The sequence below is a fragment of the Cyprinodon tularosa genome, unplaced genomic scaffold (genome assembly GCF_016077235.1).
Source record: "Cyprinodon tularosa strain WSP-4 unplaced genomic scaffold, ASM1607723v1 ctg587, whole genome shotgun sequence".
Classification (NCBI taxonomy): domain Eukaryota; kingdom Metazoa; phylum Chordata; class Actinopteri; order Cyprinodontiformes; family Cyprinodontidae; genus Cyprinodon; species Cyprinodon tularosa.
Genome location: NW_024039326.1, coordinates 199,659 through 212,500, shown reverse-complemented (window position 1 = coordinate 212,500; position 12,842 = coordinate 199,659). Strand labels below are relative to the sequence as shown.

The 12,842-nt window shown below is 37.2% G+C and overlaps 1 protein-coding gene across 1 annotated transcript in view; it reads right to left on the bottom strand.

The window, feature by feature from the left end:
- Window positions 1-6,313, bottom strand: part of hnf4a (hepatocyte nuclear factor 4, alpha) — a 70,277-nt gene extending 63,964 nt beyond the window's left edge. The window contains exon 1 of the mRNA XM_038306616.1: window positions 6,161-6,313. Within this exon, the coding sequence (XP_038162544.1) occupies window positions 6,161-6,209 (49 nt within the window). The 5' untranslated portion in view covers window positions 6,210-6,313. The remainder of the gene's footprint in view (window positions 1-6,160) is intronic.
- Window positions 6,314-12,842: the final 6,529 nt, after the last annotated feature.

Below are 12,842 nucleotides of genomic sequence, written 5' to 3'. Positions count from 1 at the left end.
TCCATCCAACCATCATCCATCCATCCATCATCCATCCATCCAACCATCATCCATCCATCCATCCATCATCCATCCATCCATCCATCCATCCATCATCCATCCATCCATCCATCATCCATCCATCCATCATCCATCCATCCATCCATCCAAAAGTCATTTACTGCTCAGCTGTTAGACTTTAAGACCTAAACTGTCCATGGAGCAAAGTGAAAGTTTAAAGTCCACAGTCTCTTTAATTCTGAATTTGGTAATCCATCCATTTTCTGTCACGCCTATCCCTGTTGGGGTCATGAGGGGTGCTGATTCCTATCTCCAACTGTCTACGGGCGAGAGGCGGGGTCCACCCTGGACAGGTCACCAGTCCATCACAGGGCAACACAGAAACAACCATTCACACTCACAGTCACACCTAAGGAGAATTTAGAGAATCCAATTAACCTAACAGTCATGTTTTTGGAGTGTGGGAGGAAGCCGGAGTACCTGGAGAGAACCCACACATGCTCAGGGAGAACATGCAAAACTCCTTGCAGAAAGACCCCGGGCCAGAAATCGAAGACAGAACCTTCTTGTTCAAGGGGAACATTACAGCCCTTTTGCAACAATAATGGAACAAAATTCACTCCATATTGCTGTTGATTTTTCTTTGTTGATCTGTTCAAAAAGTTGGCTAAATCTTTCTTATAAGTGAAAAGGGAGCCCAGCAAGAACAGTTTGGAAACCAGGGTTTAATTAAAGCTAATCAGACGATCTATGAAGCGCAGTTTATGGTCTCTGAAACTTTTATTCTCTTTATAAATACAGAAAAAAGCTATTTCTTTGTAGCATTTGGCCTTAGAGTCACATTGGATGTTCTACCCTGTTGCTTTTAGGCCACATAGCTTTATGATTTCAGGTGCTTCTCGTTAAATTAATTCTATATTAGAAATAGAAAACAAATAGAAAACCTTTTTTTTTTCTTAACATATTATGAACCTCAAATGAAAACTGAAATCTTTTTTTTTTCAGTTGCACTGCTTTTTTTTCTGTTTCTTCCTGAAACAGCTATTGTGTAGCAGCTTGTTATATCCAGGGTAGGTCATCATGATCTATTGGAGTTGACTCAAATATTTTTCAAGGGTTGGTTCTGATTCCTTTTCATTTGGTTGGTCAAACATTTTTTTCTTTAGCAAAGTCTTTATTGAACAGGGGTGCTGGTTTGAATGTGCTCCACACAAGCTGAACACTTCAACCCCTCAAATTAATGTGATGTGAACAAAGCCTTTAACGCTTGTGTCAGACTTGTTAAATAAATGGAAATGACTCAGGAAAACAACGACTCACTGCAAGAATTAAACTTTCTTTTTAGCAATTTTACTTGAAGGCTGTTTATTGATTTGGTCTGATGTGAATTGAATAGCTAAACAGCTAAAAAAAAAGGGATTTATATAAACACTGAGAAACCTGAAAAGAGATTTCTTTGACTTTGTGACATTATTTATCTGTTTGTACATTCCTGGTGTCTTGTACATAAAACATGAGTGGCAGGATATAGCCGTCGTAAATTATTGTCCCTTTATTTCAGGTTTGAATGGGCAGACGGACGTCAATCCATTGTGGACGCTTTTTTTTTTTAGTTTCAGTTTTTACGGCACCAGTGGCTCTTTTTTGGACAGAAATCTTTTTAAGATTTATGAACGACAGTGGCGACAGTGGCGTCGGAAGTAGTTTGGCATTGAATCGAAGCGTTGACGGTTCAAGCCCCGACTCCGACTTTCATTGTCGTTGTGTCCTTGGGCAAGACGCTTCACCTGCATTGTCTACTGATGGTGGTCAGAGGGCCCGGTGGCGCCAGAGTACGGCAGCTTCACTTCTATCAGTGAGCCCCAGGGCAGCTGTGGCTACAATGTAGCTTGCCACCATCAGTGTGTGAGTGTGTGCGTGAATGGGGGAATGAATGTGGTGTAAAGCGCCTCCTGACTTGACCAAAGCGCTATAAAGGTACAGGCCATTTAGCATTTACCATTTAAGCAGAGCACAGAGAGAAGAAGGGAAAGCTGCAGATTTAAAGGTGAAAGTCATTTACTCAGATATGCAACATGCACTAAAATATATCTCCAAGTTTACAACAAAGTTTACAAGAAAAAAATATGCTATGTTATATTTAAAATGCAGCATATATATATATATATATATATATATATATATATATTTTTTTTTTTTTTCTGGATGGAATTGAAATTGTACTTCTAGGGATGCATGATAAATACATTTTGGCATTGGAATCGGCTCTTATTAATAATTTTTTTCATGCATTGATGTTTTTGGGCCCTATATTTGTAATGTAAATATCAGTGTGTTGAGATCTTGTGTTCTCAAAACTAGGAACACATTCAATAAATAGATGTTTGAGCTCATTTTTGGAAAAATAGCCTAATGAAAGTGTAGCTGTAGGTCAATGAGCCTCCACCCGAGTGTCCCCACCGACTTTCATCGCAAAGTTACATCCTTGCGGTGACAGTAGCCTGGACACCAGCGGCACGGTAAGGCAGGCGGGTGGAAGCATACCGTCACCACAAGGATGTAACTTTGTGATAGAAGTTGGTGGGTCTAGCTAATATAGTAAAAAGTAGAACACAAGATGATCACATTTGTTTGTTTCAACAGAAATCTTATGTATAACAGCTCATAAAACCTTTAGGGAACAACACAGTGCACCATCGTCTGAATTTACACCAGTTAACCACAGCATAATGCTAATGTTAGCCTTCCTGAGTTCACTCTGTAGGTTCCAGTCCAGTAAAATCTAACCGACCGCATCATCAACCCAGCATGTTTTGCACAGGTGGAAAAACTGGGAACAACACATTAGTGAAAAATAAAATCCAAGATATTATTATATATAAATGTTCATTTTTAATAGGAAATTAATAACATATTTAGACCAATGTGTATCTAGGCATGGGTCCCTTTAACAAAAACACAAACTTTGTTTTTTGTAGTTATTTTCTTGAATTTTGTAGTCCCAATTTGGCTAGCATTATTACCAAGCAGTTATTTAATAACCATCAGAAGGCTAAAGGCTGTCCAGAGTTACTTTCCTACATGTCAGTGTTCCTACCATTGACCCTAGTAGAGATGTAGAACCAGGAGCTCTGATTTGATGTATTCAAATCAGGGGGACATGCCTGTAGCATTGTCCAAAGGACACATCCAGGAGGCATTCATGACAAATTTCAGAGCCACTTGAGCTGTACCTTCTCAATTAGGAGGAGATTGACCGTTGAGCTAAAGGCAGCGTTATAGGGAACCGCCTACGGGTTGGGGCCCTCGGCAGCCATAAAAACGAGCCAAAGGCAGCGTTCTGCGGCACGCATGGCCTCAGCAAACGGTTATATGAACGGTTTGTACTGAAATCTCGATTACAATGTAAATTGTAGTTGACAATAAAGAAACGGATTGATTGATTGATTGAGCCCTGCCATTCCGCAGAAGACGGAATATCTATCTAAGTTCAACCTATATATCTAAGATCCCGTTCTGTTGGTCATGATCCAAATTTTTCAGCATAGTTGATCAGTTTAGAGTCAATCTCTTTCTGCAATGCAACAGACATGCAGCTTATGCATTAAGCAGCGGCTGACACTGACCTCCTCTTTCACCTTAGTCCACAAGATACCAACCATTAACAACCAATACAATAGCAGCCATTCAAAATGGCCCTTCCCAGTCAAAAATAGTGGTGTTCTACTACCAGTATCAGGCAGGGCCCTGATCCAGCACTAAATGGTGGTATCGGTATCTGCCATTACCAACAAATAGGGCACCGATGCCATTTTGAGAGCCAAAAGTTTATTCAACTATTGTCACCCATTCCAGGTAGGCAGAGATGGCAAAAGTACTCACTTTCCATACTTGAGTAAAAGTACAGATACTTGTGTTAAAAAATACTCTGGTAAAAGTGGAAGTACTGATTAAACTTCTTTACTCAAGTAAAAGTAACAAAGTACAGGCTTGTAAATTTACTTAAAGTATAAAAGTAAAAGTAGAAACCACTTTTTTCATGCCGTTGCCTACATTTTAAATGGATGTCTGCCAATAGGACTAGATCTCCGTTGTGTTCATTTTCAATCATCTCGTCGTCCATGCTACTATGCTAACGCCACCGCCACCAAGCTGCAATGATTTGCCGCCAATGAATACCGCCGAATCTGTCGATTCATCTTGTAGTGGTGCGTCAAATGCAACGTAGATTCCTATCCAATTAGATTGAATTTGGTATTGATGACGTGAAAAATAATAACGGTAACTCCATTGAAATGATTCAAAACTAAAGTAACGAGCCAATTTTTTTAAATGTAAGGAGTAGAAGTAAAAAGTCGCCATAAAAATGAGTAGTAAAGTAAAGTAAAATTATCAGAAAAATCTACTTAAGTACAGTAACGAAGTATTTGTACTTCGTTACTTCCCATCTCTGCAGGCAGGCAATAAAAGTTCTACTGGATTCACTTTGTTTTAGTCTGTTTCCTGTTTCATAAAGGTAGGCAGCAGCTTGACAAAACCATGATGGCAATTATTTTACATCCAAGTAGTCTGCAGTTCATCATATACACACACACATCAATTTCAAACAGATGGTATCGGTATTATGTCGGTATCGGCCAATACTGCACAGCCAGGCATTGTGCCGGAGCCAAAAAATGGCATCACTACAAAATACTTCAACTCTTCACTTCAGGCAAGTTCCTAAAATAGAAGCTCTAATTCAAAATGGCCCTTCCCAGTCAAAAGCTAGCCAAATGTCAGCAAAATCCTCTCCAACTTCCAGCCACTGGCCTTCTCCTGGGCATGCCTATTTTTCTACTCTGACTCCATCCTTTAACTGAATTACCGTGTCTGACCAGGAGATGGCGCTTCTCTTTAGATCTTAATGTCCACAAATCATGACAGAAAGAATATTTTAGTACAAAGATTGACGTTTAAAAAAGGAATTGTAGGGGACAAGCAAAAGGCCCATTAAGGAAAATGAAGAAATTTTGAATGGCTACTACTGTTTATCTGCAGAGAGAGGAGCAGGAGGAAAAACGGGACCCAGAGCCTTAGAACATGGTCTAATTTCAGTCGCAGTGAGGCTTATTAAGAAAGTACATCTTTTTTACTTTTTATTGTAATTTGGAAGAGTTTTAAAAGCATGCAGGTTTACGCTTATAACAATTATTGTGGTAAATTTCATGCCACCCATCAGCATCCTCTCAGAATACTAATAAGATCAAAATACATTTGTATTGTTCAGATTTGGAAACCTTAATATATTCTGCAACTCTTACAACTAAGGCATTGAAATGATGACATGATGACCAAAAAGGCTGCAGGTAGATTAAAAAAAACACATATGTAGAGAGTAATAAGAGGACATAAGGGTCCTGATTAACAGGAGGGTTTGTATGTTTCCTGCCTGTCAGCAAATATTTGTAAATGGTCTTTGAGATCCTGGAGACCATAAGGTGGTCCTAATTGGATGTTACTGGAAACTAACTGAAAAAAACCTAAAAGTGGATCAAACAGCTACATCAACTCAGAAATAAATAGTATTTTTGTCCCCCCCTTTATTTTGGCGAAGGTTTTATGAAAATGCGGTGATTTGCATCTCCACATCCCACTACGAAATGCAAATTCCTGAATGAACGACCACAGGTGGACAGCTTATACCATCACTAACTGAAAGCTTGTTTCAGGAGATGAATGATTATTAATTTCCTTTTTTCACCTCACTCTTTCTTCAGTTTTTCATTTTCCCATTTCTCTGATTTTCATTCTTTTAGCCACTTCTTATTATATTAAAATCTTCACCTTCTCAGACCTGATGCACACTTAATGCCTTATCATCTTTGACCATTCGTTACCATCACTCTCTCTCTCTTATTCACTACATTTCTAACGACCTCCAAAGGTCTGACACACCTCCTGGATTACGGCCGTGTGAAAAAGCCAGGCGCATATGGCGGACATATTTACAACATGAACCTACTGTGATCCAGCAGCACTCTGAAGCAAAAACCAAAATGTGCAACAAGAACAACTGAACATTTTTACAAAAGGCGTCACTTTTGCTCCCTTTTTTTTTTTCCTCCCTTTCTTGCCGTCTTCATCAAACAGAGCAGGTAAACAGAAAGTGGGTACTCACCAAATGGAGGTTCCATGCTTGAACTGACTTGAGTGTTTACATTGACCATGTCGTCATTTATTCTCCCCGGAGCGTAAAAACAAAAGACAAATCCAGTTTTGTCCTTCCTAGCTCTGAGATGTGAAATGTGGGAGTTTAGCCCAAACGTGCCGTAGTGTGAGAAGGGTGTTGTTAGTGCAAGGTAAGGCCGGTGTTGCTGCTGTTATCTTATTGATTTTCCTAATCTGGGCAAATGTGGGTGGGGAGGTTAAACAGTAACCAGGCTCATATGGACACCAATCTATATAGCAGCTGTAACTATGGCAACATGATGATAGAAACTCAAATAGAAATTAAGTTATGATGTTCTTTCCAACTCTCTCTCATCCACCAAACAGCTATTTATCCCGATGCATGATAGAAGAAGACACTTTAAACTAAAACAGGAGGGAGAGCAGCGGCGTTGGGAAGGACATGGAGGGCTTGCAGGGGGGGGGGGGGGCAGCCCCCAGACTGAGTTCGCTGATGTTGACTTTGGTTTGAGTGACGGAGAAAAGTCATTTACTGCTCAGCTGTTAGACTTTAAGACCCAAACTGTCTGTGGAGCAAAGTGAAAGTTTAAAGTCCACAGTCTCAGACCAAATCAACGGCGTTTGGTTCTCACAGCAGGTTGATGACTTGATGCTAAGCTAAAAAAAAGAGGCTACAACCAGCTACAGATGTTAGCGTTTTATTTTATGGAGTCCTTTAATTCTGAATTTGGTAATACATCCATCCATTTATTCATTTCAGTGTATTCTCATTATGAGTTCGTATGAAATCGTACGAAAAGTTATGAACCGTAATTTTGTACGTTTTAGACGTTTTTTTCGTCTTATTTCGTCGTATTTTTACGTCTTACCTCGAGACAAGATATCCTTGCGCATGCGCATCTTACGCACCATTCAATAACATACAATTAACCCTAACCCTAACCCTAAGATACAAATCATCAAGAAACATAGTTAGAGACATGAAGAAGTAATTATTGCTCTGTTTTTCCCAGTTTTACGTCCGTCCGCGGATCTGCTTTTTTCCTCTGTCTGCCTGCGCACTGATCTGTTTTTTCGAGGAAAAACGTCCAAAACGTACGAAATACTGTGCATAACTTTTCGTATGATTTCATAAGAACTGATAATGAGAATATGTTGTTCATTTTCCTCCACACTTTATCCCTGCTGGGGTCATGAGGGGTGCTGGTGACAAACAGGACAAACAACCATTCACGCACACACTCACACCTAATGAGAATTTAGAGAAGGCAATGAACCTAACAGTCATGAGTACCCGGAGAGAACCCATGCATGCTCAGGGAGAACATACAAACTCATGCAGAAAGACCCTGGGCAGGAAATCGAACCCAGAACTCTCTTGCTGCAAGGCAGCAGTTCTACCCACTGCGACACTGAGCAGCTCAAGTTTGGAAATACAGTGTGGCAAAAAAATTATCAATCTGAAGGCAGGATATTTTTAAGTTTTTTTTTTGTAAATTATGGTGAAATTGAGCATTTGCTCAATTAAAAAGTGCAGTTCAATACGACAGGATTACCTGCGTTGGTCAAGCATTTAAGGTAAGTCTTCCCCAGGTTTGCTCACACTGTTTCTGGTATTTTGGCCCATTCCTCCATCAGATCGCCTGTCGAGCAGCGATGTTTGGGGCTGTTGCTGGTCAACACCAACTTCCAACTCCCTCCTCTGTTTTTCTATGGCTGGGCCACATCCGAACCTTGAAATGTTTATTTTCGGAGCCACTACTTCAATTCTATTCAGTTTATTTCTATAGCTCCTCAAGCAGAACCAGGCTCAGTGTGAGCGGCCATCTGCTGAGGCCCACTGGGGTTCAAGGAGACAGAAGCAGACATAGAAAAAGAAGCATAGATACAAAAGGCAACTTTAAAAGGCGGCCCTGTCCAGGAAACAAATAATGTTTTTTGTAAATTATGGTGTAAATGCAAGTTTGCTCAATAACAAAAGAACAGTTCCATACATTAGCATAACCGGCGTTGGCGATGGCAGAGGTCAAGCATTTAAGGTAAGTCTTCACCAGGTTTGCTCACACTGTTTCTGGTATTTTGGCCCATTCCTCTATTAGATCTCCTCTAGAGCAGCAATATTTGGGGCTGTTGCTGGGCAACAAAAACTTTGAACTCCCTCATCTGATTTTCTATGGCGAGGCCACATCAGAACCTTGAAATGCCACTCCTTCGTTGGCTGAGCGGTGTGTTTGGGATCATGGTCCTGCTAGAAGACCCAACCATGTTCCATCTTCAATGGTCTCACTGATTGAAGGACGTTTTGGCTTAAAATATCACCCTGTTCACTCTTCCCTTGATAATGATGTTTCCACCCCCATTCTTCACAAAAGCTGCACGGCAAAAAAATATATATCTAGATAAGTCTTTTTTTTTCTTAAAATAACTGTATTTGTTCTTGAATTGAGGAGGTAAAAGAGCCATTTTGCCAATGGAACAAGACAATTTACACTTAAAATAAGAAAACACAATCGCATTGTCTTATTTCAAGTGCATATTATCTAATTATCTTATTTTAAAAGTAAAACTCCTCATTCCATTGGCAAACTATCTCCTTTACCTACTCAAATTAAGGGTGAAAACACTTAGTTTAAGGTATTTTTTACTTATTTTTAGATCGTTTTTGCAGTGTGTGGACCTGGCGGAGCAGGAAAAAGCAGAGTTTGTATAAATGTAGGTCAGAGTGGCCTAGTTAAAGTATCCATCTAAAAATCTGCCGCAAAACATTAAAGTTAAGGTTCAGATAAAGGAAACCCAAATTTCTGTTGATTTACTGACTATATATATGAATTATTTATCATCTCACATAAAGTCCCAGTGAACTGCAATGAGGTCTGTGGTTGGAAAGTGGCAGAAATCGGGTGTAAACACATTGGCAGGGTGCTCTGCTTCTCAGATACTTCCTGTTTTGTGTTCACACACTGCGAGCGTAACTAATTCTTTCTGCTTTCGGACCATAAAATCTGCATTAGTGTCTCGGTTTATGGTAGGAGAGAGTCTACGATGAGTAAAACGCCAGACGTAATGAGGTGAAATACAGGCCAGAAAATTTCCTGCTGCAGCATTTAAACAAACACGAGTTGCCAAGAACAAACGAGCTGTCTGGATGCTGAGTATCGTTGGCGATTTACGACTGAATTAATGCTCAGTCAGAGAGGAATGAGTTATATTTTTTTATCGTGGGAGTTAGTCACACAATGAAACAAAAACATTACACCTGTCAGACTAACAGTATAATCAGTAACTCATCTCAGATTATAGTGGGTGCTGCACTTTCAGGTTTCTCACATCGATAACCTACTGTGGCAACAGTGATTTATTCCAGTTGATCAATGAGAACCAATCACTTTTTGATTAAAACTCTCATTATCCATTTGATTTAAATCACAAACTTTGAGTAAAACATTAATCAGTTCATACTTTCTCCTCATACTATCACTATGGTAACTGTCTTAGCTTGTTATGCTAACGTTCACACTGCAAAAAATGGAAATCTAAATAAGTAATTTTTGCTCAAATTAAGTGCATTTTTTCTTCAATTGAGGAGGCAAGTGAGACACTTTGCCAATGGAACAAGACAGTTTACATTTAAAAAAAGAAAAAAACAATTGCTTTGTCTTATTTCATGTGTATATTATCTAATCTTATTTTAGGAGTAGAAATACTCATTCCATTGGCAAATCATCTTATTTACCTGCTCAAATTAAGGGTAAATACACTTAATTTATTTACATTTACATTTTTTACTTATTTCTAGATGTGTTTTGCAGTGCAGGTATGATGTCAGTCACGCCCGTCGACAGGAGGGGACAACCGGGCCAGGGTAGAGGGGCCCGAATCAGCCCCCTACATCTTTTGTCACAAAGATTATTTTATAAAGAAGTTTGCAAAGAAACTGCAGCTTTATTCTTAAGTTTCATAAAATCTTTTCCTATTATTACTTTCTTTTGATTACACTGGAAAAAATCTAAATCTAGATAAGTCATTATTTCTTAAAATAAGTGCATTTTTTCTTGAATTGAGGAGGAAAAAGACACATCTTGCCAATGGAACAAGACAATTTACATTTAAAATAAGAAAACACAATCGCATTGTCTTATCTCAAGTGCATTTTATCTAAATATCTTATTTTAAGAGTAAAATCATTCATTCCATTGGCAAACTATCTCATTTACCTACTCAAATTAAGGGTAAATGCAGGTAATTTGAGATATTTTGACTAATTTCTAGATCGTTTTTCCAGTGTGTGCACTGCAATATTGGGAAGTACCCCCACCTGTCATTCCTTCTAACTGCACTGCAAAAACCATCTAAATTAAGTAAAATTTCTTAAACCAAGTGTATTTACTTTATTTGAGCAGGTAAATCAGACAGTTTGCCAATGGAAAGAGTATTTTTACACTTAAAATAAGTTACTTGGATAACATACACCTGAAATAAGACAATGCAATTGATTTTTCTTATTTCAAATGTAAATTGTCTTGTTCCATTGGCAAAGTGTCTCATTTATCCCCTCAATTCAGGTTAAAATGCAGTTATTTTAAGAAAAAATGACTTATTTAGATTTACATTTTTTTGCAGTGTGGTCATGCCGCGGATGCAGTTTCTCTGAAGTTGGTCAAGCTGCTAAACTTCAGAGTTTACCTGTGCTGCAGGTGAAGAAAGGACACAAAACACACACTGGAAAAACGACCTAGAAATCACTAAAAAGTTCTTAAATTAAGTGTATTTACCCTTAATTTGAGTACGTAAATGAGATCATTTGCCAATGGAATGAGTATTTTTAGTCTTAAAATAGGATATTTAGATAAAAGGCACTTGAAATAAGAATGCAATTGTGTTTTCTTATTTTAAATGTACATTGTCTTGTTCCATTGGCAAAGTGTTTCAATACCTCCTCAATTCAAGAAAAAATGCACTTATTGCAAGAAAAATGACTTACGGTATGTAGATTTCAATTTTTTGCAGTGTACGTCCTAAACTCCTTAAGAAAGATTTTGACCAGAACATTCTGTGGTCCAATTTAAACATGTCAAACAAGTAGAAATCTATAAATGGGATCAAATGAACTGGAGCTGGTATGGAAAGCCAAATGTGCCGCATACTTCAGAAAATAAAACCTAGAAAGATATCTATTTGTAAATCTAAACATTTAAATATTATCTGAGATGCTTGCATTAAAGAAATATATACATTTTTTTAACCTTAATAAACAAATATTCTTTATTTATTTCATTAACTATTAAAATATGTTTCTCTTGTTTTCAGAAAAGCTTATTTTTAATTGAAGAACTCATTTAAAGATTTATCAATCAAGATTGTATTTTTATTTTATTAATTCATTATATATATACATATATATATATATATATATATATATATATATATATATATATATATATATATATATATATATATATTATATATATATATATATATATATATATATTACATACAAATATACATATAAATACATAAAAATATATATCATTATTTCAGTCTATATTGATACATAAATATATAGAAATTATTAATCTTTAAATACATTTGTTTTTACTTATATTGGACATTTGATCATTTAGCTGTGTATTTTATATTTAATATTTAAATTATTTATTGAATAAATTTAACAATTCTGTGTATGATGTTGTGCTTTTATTGTAGAGGGAAATAACATGAGTACGGCCCTTAAAAGAAAAATACAAAACTTATACAACGTAATGTTTTTTAGCTCCTTCTCTTAACCACTGATGGCCAATAAATAGACTTGAGCTGCTTTTTGTTATAATTATTTTCACAAAATCAAGTAAGCTTAAGGCCAATAGATGGACAAGCTGTTCCATGTTTGTTTTTAGTCAGAGGTTTTTTATTTCAAGCATTAAAACTATTATAAACTTTTGCAACCTGAAGCGCTCATAAGGCTCACAAAGAGCTGTAGGCAGCACACTGAGAAAAGTCCTGCAGCAGCTGGTGGGATTCTCACACAAACATCTGATGGACATTAAAGGTCAGAACAGCTAAAGCTGCAACTGGCACTCTGAAACAAAAATCATTAAAAAGCATAAATAAAAGCCCATAGCAGAAATTATACATTTTATTATTGTGTTTATTCTTTTTCTCTGCACACTAAAAGGTTTTAGCACACCTCACACAAGTTCACCTCATATATAAAACACTGACAGCACCAACATCCTCCTATTAGGTCTCTGCAAGGAAAAACTGTTTACTATTCTACGTTTGGAGCTCTGAATTTTAATGTTTAGATCATTCTAGTTGGTCAGCACTTTAGTCTGCTGTTTTTTTAAATGCTTTATAAATAAAAATGGTTTAGCGGATGATTAATCTTAATTTACTGAAAGCACACAGATCCTTTGCATTTCTTAGGGAAGGAGAAATGTTGCCTTTCACTGCTATTTAAAGGGTCTAGTCGACTTTCACCCAAATATTATGATACCTCTAAAATTAAAAGATTCATCAAACTTATGTTTTAACCTCTAAGGTTTAAAGGTCACAAAATACAATATTAAATTATTGCGTTGGAGAACTTAAAGGTCATAGCTACAGCTTTTTCATCAAAAATGATATTTTTTTATTAAATGATGCATCCAAAGACTGTCTAGAATGGTGCAAAA